This window comes from Electrophorus electricus, chromosome 10, assembly GCF_013358815.1.
Source record: "Electrophorus electricus isolate fEleEle1 chromosome 10, fEleEle1.pri, whole genome shotgun sequence".
Lineage (NCBI taxonomy): Eukaryota > Metazoa > Chordata > Actinopteri > Gymnotiformes > Gymnotidae > Electrophorus > Electrophorus electricus.
The window spans coordinates 10,565,465-10,580,813 of NC_049544.1; the positions used below are offsets into that span (position 1 = coordinate 10,565,465).

General features: G+C 35.9%; 1 protein-coding gene across 1 annotated transcript; it reads left to right on the plus strand.

Annotated features, from left to right (window-relative positions):
* The first annotated feature begins 2,618 nt into the window (after positions 1 to 2,618).
* csf3r (colony stimulating factor 3 receptor (granulocyte)) lies at positions 2,619 to 14,406 on the plus strand. The gene is made up of 17 exons (XM_027011072.2): positions 2,619 to 2,726; positions 4,586 to 4,675; positions 4,952 to 5,026; positions 5,583 to 5,879; positions 7,928 to 8,060; positions 8,239 to 8,402; positions 8,539 to 8,699; positions 9,599 to 9,749; positions 10,471 to 10,553; positions 10,875 to 11,082; positions 11,245 to 11,430; positions 11,526 to 11,624; positions 11,827 to 11,970; positions 12,048 to 12,188; positions 12,332 to 12,425; positions 12,513 to 12,594; positions 12,936 to 14,406. The coding sequence occupies exons 3-17, from the start codon at positions 4,963 to 4,965 to the stop codon at positions 13,407 to 13,409; spliced, it is 2,481 nt and encodes an 826-aa protein (XP_026866873.2). The 5' UTR covers positions 2,619 to 2,726; positions 4,586 to 4,675; positions 4,952 to 4,962; the 3' UTR covers positions 13,410 to 14,406.
* The last annotated feature ends 943 nt before the right edge of the window (positions 14,407 to 15,349 follow it).

A 15,349-nucleotide genomic window follows, 5' to 3' on the forward strand; every position in this document is an offset into this window, starting at 1 on the left:
GAGATATATTCTAGTATGGAATAAGTTAACATAAGCCTCAAGGCCTATTTATGACCAATATCTGAAATAACATTAAAATATAAGTAGGTCTTTAATTAACAGAACTGTGTCACTGTACTGTGAGTAAATATCCACCTTGTCCACAATGTTCTTTCAAAAAACACCATTGCTTGTTCACATCTCTTCCTAGAATTCCTTCTGAAAGTGCTGGAGGACTAGTGTGGTTAATAAGAGCAGTTTTGCTTTTGTCTCCCCACCACCACCTCTCTCACTCACTCACACGCAGCTTCCACTATACAGGCCTGCCAGTGCCGCTGACCTGTGCTAAGAGGGAAATCAATAGTCAATTCTATTTTGCAGCCTGTCTGTGACAGCTACTAGATAGGAGTGCGTCGGATGCTTGTAAGGAGCAGGAGTGTGAGCATGTCTGGCACCACACACACATACAGGTACACACATTCCTCCCACACTGCTCTGCTCTCATTGAAACAGCTGTGAAGTCAACTGAGCCAGTGTCCTATTACAGCTTTTATCCACAAATGCATTATAGATCTTGCTTCCCAGCAGCTCTTCTTTTAACCGTTCTAATATAAACATGTTGAAGGCCCTGGTTTGTACTCTGGATGGGATCTGATGTTGCAGGAATATATATATATAGATAGATAGATAGATGAAGTTGATTTATAGCAGAAGATTGTTGAGTCTGACTTTAGTAAAACAAAGGCTTCTAACACAAGGCAAAGTATAATCTTATCTTTGGAAAACCCTCTCTTGTAAACCTGCCAGAGAAAACAGCTGTGAAAAAAATACAATATTTTGGAAACTATATGAATGCTTAGTGAAGAATAATGTGTCACTTTTTACATAGAGCTGAATATGATATTAGCTGTAGAACTCAAGTTCACAAAGTAATGTAGAATGTAAAGCATTCTATCCAGCACACAGATGGAGGAAAAGATGTCATCTAAACTTAATCACAAATCATTTTAATAGTATACAGCAAATCTGTCCTGTTTTCTTTTGCTTTGGATTTTGGATTAGATGGTGTGGAGAGGAAAATAAAACAGATAAGCAGTTTAGTGCGTGAGTTCATTTGTTTAAATAAGAGACCTTGACAAAATAATTTTATAATTTAATGAGCTAATAATTTAATGAGCAAGTTGTCATAGCCTAGAGAGTAAATGTACCATTTACTCAGATTTAATATTTATTTTCACACCAAAGATTTATACTCACACCCCATGTCTGCTTTACCAATGTAACATCCCAGAACTTACAACATTTCCTGTTTTTGTTAACTAGCTTTGCTCAGTTCTTCTTTTCAGATTTGACACTTCTTGTAAAACACTTCTTGTTCAAGGAATGATGCTCAAATAACTAGTACAAATTGTAAATGACAAGGGCTGAATGTATATTTACAAAACAAATTCAACTAACAAATTAAACTCAGATTTACTTCAATAGCACTTTTCACAAAGCAGCTTTATAGCATTAATATGTACAGAGAATCTGAGTCCAAGATTCTCTGCATGCAGCCAAGGAGACAATGGTAAGGAAAAACTCCCTGAGAGCAAGAGGAAGAAACCTTAAGAGGAACCAATGCTCAGAATGCTCTGGTTAACACTGGATAGCAAACTAATAACACATATTGAATAAAGCTGCTTTTGTGTTTAACTTTAATTTGCTATAAAACTTATGAGTAGTGTATAAGCCATATGAAATTGCTAACAAATATGTCAGAGGTATGAAGATTATTCAGTGAGAACCAATTTGTACTTCTATTCCAAATCTTCACAGTAAGCAACTGAAAACAGCCTAGAATGACATCAGTAGTGATGGGCTTGTCAGTAAAGTCTCCTGACAGGAACAATTTTTGAGAGGATCAGAAGAATTGGTAGAACATGCCAATGAAATAAACAGTTATAACTATAGGGTCCATGGTGGTCAGGCTGATCTGGAGGACCGACAAGCAGGAACTCACTTTCATGGTTGAGCTTGCACCTACATAAGAAGAGACAAAAGAGGCAGTTGTACAACTCAGCAGAGAAAAAGATACATGGAGATAGTTAGCTCTGTTTCACAAAGTGGTGTTAATATAGTCTAATAAAGTAATGTGTGTGTATAGTAACAATAGATTATGTTTACTGAAATGTGAGTGAATTTTACATTTCAGTGAATATAAAGATTTTTTTAAAGATTAATTATATGTGAGAAATATTTTTTGTAAAAACAAATTGATGTTACAACAGAAAAATACATCTAAACAGATAAAGCCATACAACAATAAAGGTTTAATGTGGCATTATTTAACAATCAATAGTTCTTATTAGTTAAATAGTTAAAAGACTTTAAAACTGGCTGAGCAAACAGTGGAACAAAAATATATAAAAGTAGGCATTATAATATAAAATGTTGCTTCTCTGCTATTTTAGACACTCTACACTCTAGATTATAGATTTCCTTTAATATATGTTTCATTATCAAGCAATCATTTAAAAATTGTCTTCATTCTTTCTGATGTACGTTAAGCCAGTCTTAGACTTGCTTCCTCTTCTTCTTTTTTTCCTGGAGTTTACAGTCATGTGTTCTCTCCAGGCAATGCACAATTTAAGTTATATTGGTACAATGTAAAAGGGGGGGTTACAGAAGCAGAGTCAGACAGTTGGATTGTGTCTGCTTGCCCTTAGAGACAATGAAAGCACTCTCAGGCCTTGGTGCTTTATGTGGTGAGTGTGATCTATGATTACATTTACATCTGTCAATGTTTACAGAAAGCTGTTTTCAGAATTCTATGTCTTCCAAATTCATTCAAAAAAGGTGAGAACTGATAGATTTATGTTATGCCATGATATAATATGACATGACATGATATGTTAACATGGATCATACCGTTTTTGGCTGTATGGGTGATTGGCTGACTTTCTAAATTTCCATATTTGAACCAAAAACTGATAATTTAATTTAACACATTAAAATATTACTATAACAATGATAGAGTTTAGGATAATTTTTAGAAGCTCTTGTGATGGTGGCTATAGTTCTAAAATAAAATAAAAGTAAAAACTAAGTTTTTTTTAATTATTATTCTTAAATGTAAAATTTAACATGCTCTATCAGAAAAGAGGATGTGAAATTATTGTGAATTATTATTTTTTAGTTCTTCTTCAGTTATTGTATAATCACATTTTACTAGACCTAGATTCTAAAATAGAACAGTGTGGCCTAGTAAATATTTTGGATGATTTATTTTGGGGTGGGATTCAAAAACATAGGCAACATAGAGAGTGTGGGAGAGAGAGAACAAGAGAGGGAAAGAGAGAGAAGCGAGAAAGGAAGAGAGAAAGCTTGTTTCCTGTAACCTAATTTCTTAATTGAAGTAGAGTGTGCCCTAAGACCATTCCAGGGGCCAGAAACAAAGGGTTACATATACCTTCAAAGAGAACATACGAGTTACATATAACTTCCGAGAGAAATAAATGCGTTAAGAAATGTGAGAACAGAGAGAAAATTAGGCACTAACCATTTACAAAAGAACATCCATTTTCATACTCTGTATTACTTGTTATTTTTATGAATTTATTTTATGGAAACAAGCAAAGCAATTTATGGCAGAAGAGATACAGAAATACTACTTCTGTATGTGGCATTTGTTATGCTCTGCCATATTTGCATTAATATGATAACTTTTCAGTTAATAAATGCACGGTGGCAAATCAAGAGGAAAAACAAAAGCAATACTGAGGTTCGTTAATGGAAAATGAGAAATTGCCTGTCTCGTTTGTGTTCACAAGCACATTAAATCATGGTACTGGAACAACATGCCAAGCTCTCACAAAAAGAAATCACTACAAATATAATAACTCCACTCTCTCTAGCAGGGTGCAAAGCTCATTTAGGAGCTCCAGGCAATTAGCCTCTGCAATAGGGTGAAATGCTGAAAAGCAAATGCTGGGAAGTGAAGGCCTTTATGTGAGCTACTGATAAGAAATAATGGAATATAACTTCTGTACTGTCATTTTTCTACTATTCACACACATGCACACTCACACACAGTATATGCAGACACGCACCCTTACATATTCTCAGGCAAGGAAGGGTTCTCTGCCTACAACAAGGGTTGATTGTGTTCAACTGCAACTTAACTAGGGTATTCCAACAGATGTTTTGCCTTTAAAACTGATTACTTTCTTGTACACTGAGACACAGTACTAACTTGGTGCTTGTCATCTGATATTCCCATCTACTCCCAGCACATCCCCTGCCTTTGTTAATCTGTGCTGCTCGTAAACATGACATAAACCATAAAATATTAAAGATATAATGGACAGTGAAATTATTGAACTAATTAACTCCTTCTGGACTGTTGCTGGGGGGAGTAAAGAGAGCTGTGAGGATGAGATTAGTGGCTTGCAGTAGGTTTCACAACAGCCTGACATTTCCTGCTCCGTTTGGCCTCTGGGTATTAGGATGGGGCTAACGGTACACCACAACATAGCTAACAGAAAGAGAGAAACAGGAGGAATGTTCTCTCCTAGAAGTAGCTAGTAAGACTCAAGTTTACAAGGTCTCATCCCTCTCTTTTCAGGAAGATCACACTGCTCAACCCGCATGGAAGCATAGGAAGCCTACACATGTATTGTTCCTGCCCAGAGAGGACTAGTGCTTTTTACACTTGGTATGCTTTTTACACTCAGAATTTTTCATTTTTGTTCATTTGTCTCTTTAGTCCTTTTTCTGGCTGTTATTTATGTATTTTAGTATCAGTGTCCCACTAAACGGAAAGATAACTTTCGGATTTTGTTGGGTTTGCTCCTAACTACCTTTCCTCTTTAATGTGCCATTTTAACTTTCATACATGTGGTTCCATTTTGAGGAGTTTTTACATCTTAGAAACAGTAAATAAAAAAGTCTAGAGTATGTAATAACCAAATCCATTTTGACTGGCTTACAGATACTGCTATAATGGCATTGTGTTGGAACTTAGTACATGCTGTGCTCTGGACAACTGCATGTTTATTCACAGCAGGTAACAGAATTTCTGTTTTTCTTTCTTGATACCTTTTCCTCATAACTGCAGTGATTAACAATTTAGTGTTTGATCTTGTACTGTATGTGGCATGGACGTGACCAAAGTAACATTAGTTCATACATTTTGTAACATAAACAAATGTAATAAGAACCACCAAAAACTACCCATTTTATATGGTTTAATGGAGAGAACACACTAAATCAAAAAACATGTTGTGTGCTTTTGACTTAACAGCTCACTGTAAGTTAAACCAAATATTTGTGAATTAATATTTTCAGTTATCCAGCTGATAAGGCTAAAGTACATTTAGGTTAAAACTATTATATCTTTTACCACATATTTTGAAATAGCCAAGTTCTCGAGAAAATCTATTGTAATGCTTTGTTTCACAAGACTTGAAGGGGAAAGGGTAATGGTTAACTCGGCTGTTGTAATATGGAATGTATTTTCATATATCTATATTATTTTATATGGATATTTCAAATCTTAATCCTAAACATTATTTGTCTATATGAAAGTTTTGCACTTTATGTTTATCTGTTATTCCTTAAAGATGTCAGAGCATCATCATGTGCTGAGCTACACACTCCATCTGTAGTGGTTCCTTTTGGCTCACAAGTTGCAGCTTCCTGTTACATCAAAGAAGAATGTTCACTGACAAAAGACCAAGATTTTCATGTGAAGCTGTATTACAACAATATTTTAATCCATAGCAATAAGACCAGTCAGGATACAAGGATATATGAAATCCTCATAACCAACTTCACAGACACGAGAGCAGTGCTGGAGTGTCATGTCTGCTTATCTGATTACTGCAAAGTAGTAGATGCCCTCGAGATCAAAGCATCATGTAAGGATATTTTCAGATTTGTTTACTTAGTAGCTAAACTGGAATGTGAATTCACTGACTCATAACTACGGAAGCCTTGAAGGGTAAAACTGTGCTCTTGAGTTTTCTCCCTATTCTAGCTGGCCTGAACAGCAATGAAAAAAAGTGTTCTGGAGTCAAGGTTCTCCCTCTTTTTTTTCTTTTTTTTTACTTTATACAGTACAATTAATAGACAATAAAGTCTGCAGACATATTTACAGACGTCACCCAATGTTTTTAAAAGTATAGTATACATATCCATATTGTGTGTGTATACACACACACACACACACACACACATACGTTTTAAATGAATACAGAAACAACACGTACATTTATCTATCCCAGATAAAGTTCATTCAAACCTGAGAACGCGTTAGTAAATCTGGTACATTAAGCGAGCAGTGGCTGTCCACAAATTTCTTGTCTTCGGGTATAAAATAATGTCAGTTTATCAGATGTATCACAGTTGATAATTCCTAAGCAAAACGGTAACCTTTAAATGGAATCACTCTTTGAAAACGTTTGTCTAGTACAAGCCATCTTTCAAGTCATGTTCAGCTATAAAAACTGAATACATCGGGCAGTAAATAAGTAGCTTCACTACAGCTGTGTTGTTACTTTGTAAGTCGTTCATATCAATTTATGCTGGAACACTACTAGTGCTCATGACTCGCAGGTGCATTTGAACTACAGAGGATTTTGTTAAGGATTGCTTTTGTTAGCTACTATACATGATCTCCTATCGTTAATGCCCGTCAGGAGCAACTAAGATCTTTCTATGTATCTGACCCTAATAAGATTACTACTTAATCCATAGCATCACCCATTGTAATTCCTTTTAATAAGGGGAAAACAGAGAAGCTAATGACTAGCATTTAGCATGCTAAGTGTTAGCCAAGATTTTCTTTCTTTACCTTATGCTACCTTCAAGTCCTGCCTAGTAAATTCCACCTTACTAGTTGGGACGTCGTAGTGACGTATTGCGTTCAAGTGGTTTTCGGTCGGGGGTAAATGGACGCCATGATAGGCAGTGGTAAGGCCTTTAACCCTCAATTGCTCAAGTTGTACTCAGTTATAATTGTAAATCGCTTTGGATTAAATTGTTGGCTAAATGCCACAAATCTAAAAATGATAAAACTCCTTTTGTTTTTACTTTTGTTTTGTATAATCAAAAACAGGAAGTTTATTTTGCATTATTGAAAGAAATGAGACCAAGTAGGATTCGCTTTAGGGTTATCATTTTTAGCTTTGTTGCTATTCCTCATCAACATAAGCACAATTTGTGCACAAACGTATACAACCTTGAACTGTAACTCTACAGATGACGTACACAACTAGAGCTAATATGCTTTTACATTATTATTTTTTTTAATTACAGTCTACTGTAGGAGCAGCATCTGTACCGGCATCTGCCGTAACGTTTGCTGGCACGCCCCCAAATCGGAAAGTCGGGCCTTATCGAAAAATCAGTTTCCCACTAGTTAATACAACGTTGAGGTGGCCATCATGTACGCTCATCTCATAAATACGATATTTCCGACACAACTTGAAGCAACTAGAATAGGCAGAATATTTATTTTCTTTTTTTTACGTTACCCTTCAGCGCTTCCGTATCCAACACACTGGTGAGCAAAGATTTAATCTAATGAAGTGCATATTAGAAGAATACTCCTTAGTTCGGGAAAATGGAATCACCTTCCTCTGATGTAAACTAGCCAGCATTCCATTCACCTTTTATTTTGATTCTGGACTACATGGAGATTTCCCATTGTCAGTGAAGTTCAGTGTAAGACTGGGAAATTGCTGTTGTGGAAAATTGCTTGACTTTCTATTCTTTGCCCATAATGCAATATAAGTATGCAGTAATACACTTTACAGTTCTGTTGTGTCATACTAGCTGCAAAGGTGAATTGTCAGACTATGATAAAGCAGTTATAGTTATTTCTCGTAATGTGCTGTTGTGTTGTGCATTGGAATTTTATGAAGATGGCCATCATCTCAGTTTGCAATCCTATTTCTCTTTCTAGATCCCCCGCCTGTCCCTCAGAACTTGACCTGCATATTAAATCTTACTAAACCAATCACACTGTTATGTAAGTGGGACCCAGGTCAGAAAATGCTGGATATTCCAACAAATTACACTCTACACATAGAATTCAGGTACCTATATTGGGCTACTGTATCTTACCTTAGTATTCAGTTATAAAATACAAAAAAGTTTTTAATGTTTTACTGTTATTTATAATTATCATTCACCAAAAGTTACTCATTTGTTTAAATAATGAGAAATAATAATGATAATGATAAACTGTTTACATAATTATATCTTTTCTTTTAGTGGTTCTGAGAGGTTTATCTATGTTCCGGCACCTGGCAAACACTTCTACAGGGTTCCACGTGCTGGCATCACATTCTTTAATACAATGCATGTTTATGTGATGGCAGTCAATGCCTACGGCAATTCCACATCTGAAACCCAGGAACTGTGGCCCATGAAAACAGGTTCAACTGGCACTTATGTGCACAAATAAAGCGAAAAGGCATTCTGGCCTATAAAGTGACACCTTTTCAAGTTACTCCTAATTTTGGATGTGATCATATTCAGCAACTCCTGTCATGTCATGTGTTTCTTTTATAGCTAAGCTGGATGCTCCACAAATTCAAAGAGTTGGAACAGGAAAGTTTGGATGCCTAGAGCACTGTTGGAGACTCTCACAGACCCAGGGCTGGATTACTAGGTCCCTACTTGTGGAGATAAGACTTAAACCTATGGACGGCAAAGTTTTGGACAGAGAGCAGGTCATTTATCTTTGTTAACACATATTTCAGTTATTTTCACACATACAGTATGGTTTAATATCCCTGTCAACACATTGATATTAATATTATTTTGTAGAAACAATTTTGAAAATGCTGAATACTGGTTAGGCCCATTCTCTGTCTCTTCTGGAAAAACCTTTGTTCCACAAGGGCACTTCCCTCCAGGATTATTTGGAATCATGGTTGTTGCCATTTTTATCTTTAGATTGTATGTGTTGCAATTATCAGTTCTTTCTGAATGTCACCTATATGTGATATGACTGCAAGAGAGGAGCAAGGTATGAGGGCAGGTTGGAAGCAGATTTATTACACAAACAAAGAAAAAGTATTAAAACAACACAAAGACCTCAGTAGAAGCATGGACAAGAGCAAAGCATATGTCTCTATGGAGGCTAATGCAGAATACTGGTGGTAAGATCCAGTGGTGTGACAGGAAACAGGTGCAAGCAATCAATAAATAAGTGAGTGATTTGGCATGGGGAAGTGATTGAGAAGCATGGTTGGTGGGTGTATACTGGAGTGTGACACTATTTATATATATTACATAAGTATAGTACTCTTAATAAAATTAGTAGCACATATATAATATGTTTATTCAGTTTAAAGTTTATTCAGATTTGAGTCTGTAGGAGTGCTTAAGAATTCATCCATGATTCAAACATTCTGTAATGCCTCATCACAGAAACACACAAAGTAAGATAAATTATTTACCTTAATAAAACTCCCAATGGCAATTTAAAAAAAAAGAATCTGTATTGCCACTAAAGGTGCAATAATGTATTGATTAAGAACTTTAAAATAACTGTAGATATTAGAAATATGACTGTAAGACGCCAGATGTATATGTTGAGTTCTGCTGTTCTGATTATTTTCTGTAGGTAAGCTCTAGGAAAGCCAGACCTACTAGCACAATAGAGGTGTGCGGTTTGCTTCATGGGATGATCTACCAGTCCAGCATGAGGGTGAGGTATGACACTGGCCCATGGAGCGAGTGGAGTCATCCCACAAAGGCTACTACACCTATGAAGGGTACTTAAGATTCTTTTTTGCCTGTTATATCTCTTGGGGGAGAGATGGGTGGTTATGAAGTGTTGGTCTGAAGTTTTTGTAGAAAGCAATGACAACGTTTGCAGTTAGTCTTGCTATAACTAGATATTTTACTGTAACATAAAGCCTGAAAAACCTTCTGTCAGCTTCTGTTGAAGTACCTTTTGTGTAGCAAGGGCTGCTTTTATGCTTGGTCAGTCACCTCCCTTTGGCAGTTGTTAAAGTCAAAACCCTCTTATCAATGTGACATAGCAGTACCAGTGCTTGACATATGGACTAGCCAATAGAATCTACCTCAGAAATCTCAAGGAAAGATTAAGAAATCCCTGCAAGAAACTGAAGGGACAAGTTGGTGGATGTGAATTTAAGCATCCTTTTCATTTGAGTATAAAATATTGAGTATAAAATTTTATACTGTGAATTTGCTTAGCAGCTACTTTCTGTAAAGCTGGAATATACCAATAGGCATATCGCAATCAAACTAGATCAATGAATGTTGGTCACATCTTTCTTAGACTGCTCATATGACTGTCTTATTAAATACAAATCTCTCTCTAAATAAAAATATTTACTTTAAGAGGTTTTGAGATCAGTCCATGCTATAGTGTCTCTAAAAACCCCACTTAAACACCAGCACTGCTTGAAAATTGCCAAAAACCTTGATGTACAGTTGTGTGTGTTGAAACGACCGATCTCTTTTCAGCTCCTACTGGCCGACTAGTCACATGGCTAAAGCTACTCGGGCCCCCAGTAAACAAACATTACATGGCACAGTTGCTTTGGAAGGTGAGAACCGAACAAATAAAACACCTCACAGAGCTGTTTCTAAAGAGTTGCACTGGCTAATGGAGCAAAGATGTCTTATATGAACCCATCAATTTTTATATTTTAGATTATTAGCAACCCCCAGTGAATTTAATAACTGAACCAGTGTGGTTGTGATAGACCAAATGCATTAAGATGTGTTATGCATTTTATTTTCCAAAGTGTCTATTTCCATGGAATATCATGTATAATCTAAACAACTTCAAAAATTAAATGATCAGTCATTATATGGCAATGCTTTGTAAGATGTGCAGGTGGCATGTAACACTCTGTCTATGTCAGCCATCGTTGCAGTTCCGTGCCAACAGTATGAATCTGTCTTACATCGTGTCATACATGAGGACACCCAAAAAGAAGGAGAGTGTGTGTGTCACAGAGTTGCAGCACTGCTCCTTCCAGCTCCCTGTAGGTGTCAGTAAGGTCTCCCTCTCAGCCATGAACACAGCAGGAAAATCTAGCTCAACAGAGGTGGCTGTGTACAGGCGAAAAGGTAGCTAGTGCACTTAGACACATTGCCTTTTGCCTATCTTATATTTGTGTTAGACTAATGTTGTCCATTCTCTATAACTAAAATGTATATTTCCAGAGCAAATATGAGTAACTGAATATAGGTTTGTTGGGATTTTGATTCATCAGTCTGTCTCTTTTCCAGAATTGGACCCTGTCCGTTATTTACATGTTTTACCAGAATCTGAAGAGTCAGTGCTTATAGAATGGGTAAGCCCTTCTCCACTCATTACTGGCTATGTGCTAGAGTGGAAAGCATCATGGGAGGCAATCTCTGATTCCATCTCGTTCGAAATTCTGGACAAAAATCAGACCAGTTTGGTAGTATCGGGTAAAGTACAAATTCAAATTATTTTTAAGACAGTTCATTTTTGTTCACCAACTATACATATGCATATTAAACATAGTTTTGATATTACATTTTAGGACTTGAGCCTTACAAACCCTATGAATTTTCTGTATATGCTAAGTATAAAGAAGGTATTGGTCAGTCCTCCACTGTCATGGCATACACAAAAGAGAAAGGTTAGTCTCACCTAAAATTGTGACCGCAGCATAACAAACTGATCATGTAAAGTGTGCAGAACAATAAACTAGATAATGATACAATACTTCCCTCTAGTGGACCTAGTTTTGCTATGAATTCATTGGAAGTGTGTTTCAGTTTTTATTATTACAAAATAAAAAAGCTATTTTAGTAGCCTAATGCAGTTTTCTATTATCTTAGCCCCTTCTGTATCTCCAAAGCTGAAGTTTAGAGAGTTTAGACCATATATTGAGCTTTCCTGGGATGAAATCCCATTGCAAGAAAAGAATGGATTCATTACTGGCTATAAGGTTTTCTACTGGGATGAAAAGAACAACACCAGAGGTATTTTAAAATCTTGTTGCTTGTTATTTCCTATAAAACAGTTCTTCCACTGACTGTGGTATGTCTTTATCACTCAGTTATAGATATTGAGGGCACACAGACAAGTGTGGTTCTGAAAGATCTCCATCCTTTCTCCATGTATGAATTCCTCCTTATGACTAGCACAAATGGAGGAAGTCTAAATGGATCCATTGTCACAATGCAAGCCCCAGTTATTGGTACCTGATGATACCTGACTTTATTATGCTTTTTATAGATCAATTACCTTATATTAATTAATTTGTTTTAATTAATTACCTTTTTTAAAGATTATTACCTTTTGATATTCAGTGACTCATGGAATTATAAACATGTTTTTCAGATTCCTTTGAAATAGTTTTGTTTCTGGTCCCAGCATGTGTTGGGTTGATACTTCTTTTCATTGGTGTATTTGCCTGTTTCAGTAAAAATGAATGGTGAGTCTCTAAAGTGTATATCAATAGATCCTTTATGCTCTGTGATTCTGAGAGCCATTTGAGAGTACAACACTGTTTCTCTCACAGCTTGAAGAAATTCCTGTGGCCAATGATACCTGATCCAGCCAACAGCAGTATTAAAAAATGGACCACAACTGATTCACTGCTGGTATGTCCATTTTTGCTCCAGAACTATATCACGTTGTCACTTCAATTTTTCTGTTGTTTTTAAAATTGTCATAACTGCAATTAGCAAATCACTACAAAATCCAAGTGCCTAAAATATATTTCACAAACACAAGTGCACGATGGTAAGACGTTAGTCATTTAATTTTGCTTTTGCCTAATTTTTCTAACTTGTCTTAACGCTTCTGTAAACTGAACGTAACTAGAATTTTTCAAAAATGTATATTTCTAACCATTTTTCTTTATAGCATAATTCAAGGCAATAATATTCATAATGTAGCCATAATATAGGTCATTTATATGTGCCATATTTTTCCTCCAAAGGATATACCCACCTTTAAAGAGGTCAAGGAACCTGTGCTGGTATATCTTTCCCATTTTAGTCTTCTGAGCTCATCTGAAAGTGAGCTTTGGAAAGTAGATAAGAAACTCAAGAGTAGCAAATGGACATATGATAGGTGCAAAGCTGATGAAGGCCACACTGACTCGTCACATGATTCAAGAACCTATAACTCAGGGCAAATGAATGAGTCTGTACCTTATGCTACTGTTGTCTTTGCTGGTCCATATCGGAGCCAGCCTGTCCCTCCACCAGCCTACTTGCGTTCTGACTCAACACAACCTCTCCTGGGGGAAGAGGAACCTTCTAGTCCTCTTCCATTCAAGATGTGCCCCAAAGTGAATGTCTCTGAAGTTGATCACTTTTCTACTTGTGAGGAGAATTTAAAAACTGTACAAATAAAGGGTTCACTTTTGGAAGATTTTCCTATGCTCAGATCCTTAGAGACTCAGAATTAAGCCTAAATTCAAAAGTCTTCACTGATTTTACTGTCATATGTAAAAGTGTAGTTAGGAAATATTAGTTGTTGAAATTTAAGTCATTTAGGACTTTGGAACCTTATACAATATGTACACTTTATTGTGAAATAGAAACACCTTCATTTTCTTTATGGGTGTATCAAATTTAGCAGCAACAATCTATGAAATGTGGCTCATTGCTGATGATTTAAGGCAACCTGCAGGACATCACATTCACCATATTATTCAAACAGTAGGCTGTGTATATAAAGTTTCAGTAGTTTGTTTTGGAAAGTGGATGTTGCAACAATACATGACCTTTAGTTGCAGTGTTCACAGTCACTACCCTCAGCACAAGCTGTTATTTAGATATTAATAGCACACTGTGTATGCTAGCAAGGGCAAATAAGTTAAAATTAAATGCCTTTGTTGACTGAGATTGTCTTTGGTCAGTCTTTGGTCACAAGCATCTCAACATTTACAATAGAAATGCATCTGCAAAAAAGACTGCAACTTCCCAGATACTGGTAGAAACCTCTGTGGTTACCATTAATGTTCATAGCATAGCATTTGGAACATGCCACATGATTGTCCTGTTACACCATCAGACCATTCAGTGACCTGTACAATTTGATTTATTTAATCATCCCACCATAATTTTGTTTTGAGGCAAGCAAGTCTGTGATATGCTGTGCACTGTAGCCAAAATTTATCCCAGCCAGTGTTAACATCAGCCGTGCATGCCACTGTGCACATGTATGCCTACATTTCCAATCTGTATCAGACTGTAATAATTTTTTTCTGTGTTTGAATTGTATATTGTATTATATATTATTTTATTGTACATTTAGCCATCTGTTTTGGACAGAGGTCATTCATCAGTTATGCAAAGCAAAGTACAACTGCACAACTGATCAACATCCTCTGTCCAAAATGTCCTGTTTCTTGTCACTACAATTTTGACTCTTTCTCTCTCTCTCACTCACACACACACACACACACACAAACTATATATATATATATATATATATATATATATATATATATATATATATATATATATATATATATATATATATATATATATACATACACACACACACACACACACACACACACACACACATATGTGTGTGTGTGTGTGTGTGTGTGTGTGTGTGTGTGTGTGTGTGTGTGTGTGTGTGTGTGTGTAAAACAAAAATAACATCATGTATAAAGATGACATTTTATTTTATTGTTATTTTTTGCATATGATGTGCATTTATATCTTCCCTAAATCCTGCCAATCTGTAATGTGGGGGGAAAAAGGGCTTAATGTGCTCATTTTTTCTCTGAAAAAAAAAAAAAATGTAAGGGAGGGCCAACAGCTTTTTACAGCTAGAATTACTAAAATGAAGGGGTTCTTTTATATATGATTCTCTTACAGCCTGTGTGAGCTTTCTCGGAAATCTAGTCTCTGTACCACGCTTTGTTAAAACACAGTTCTTGGTAAACGATTCTTCGTAAGATTATTTTGACTGAGTTAAAATTGGATAAATAAATCAATGTTAGTTAGGAACAGCTTTTGCTTTTTCTTGCTAAGGAGAACCTTAGGTCATTCTGTACAACATCTAATATAAGAAAAGTAATTGATACCTTTGTTGCATCCTTATTGGATTACTGTAATGCTGGATCTTGGTGTTAATTAAATGTATCTTGTTCATTATAAACTAGAACAAACTACTGCCATACTATTTTAACAGATATAAAGAAAAGAGATCAAATTTCTCTACACTCAGTGTGCCTACATTGGCTTTCAGTTTATTTCAGAATCCAATACAATGTGGCTTTGATTGTTTTTATAGCATTAAATGGACTGTCCCCTACATATATTATGGACATGCTTTGCCTATATGATCCAGCAATATCTCTAAGGTCAGCTTCACACTTCTGATTGTCCG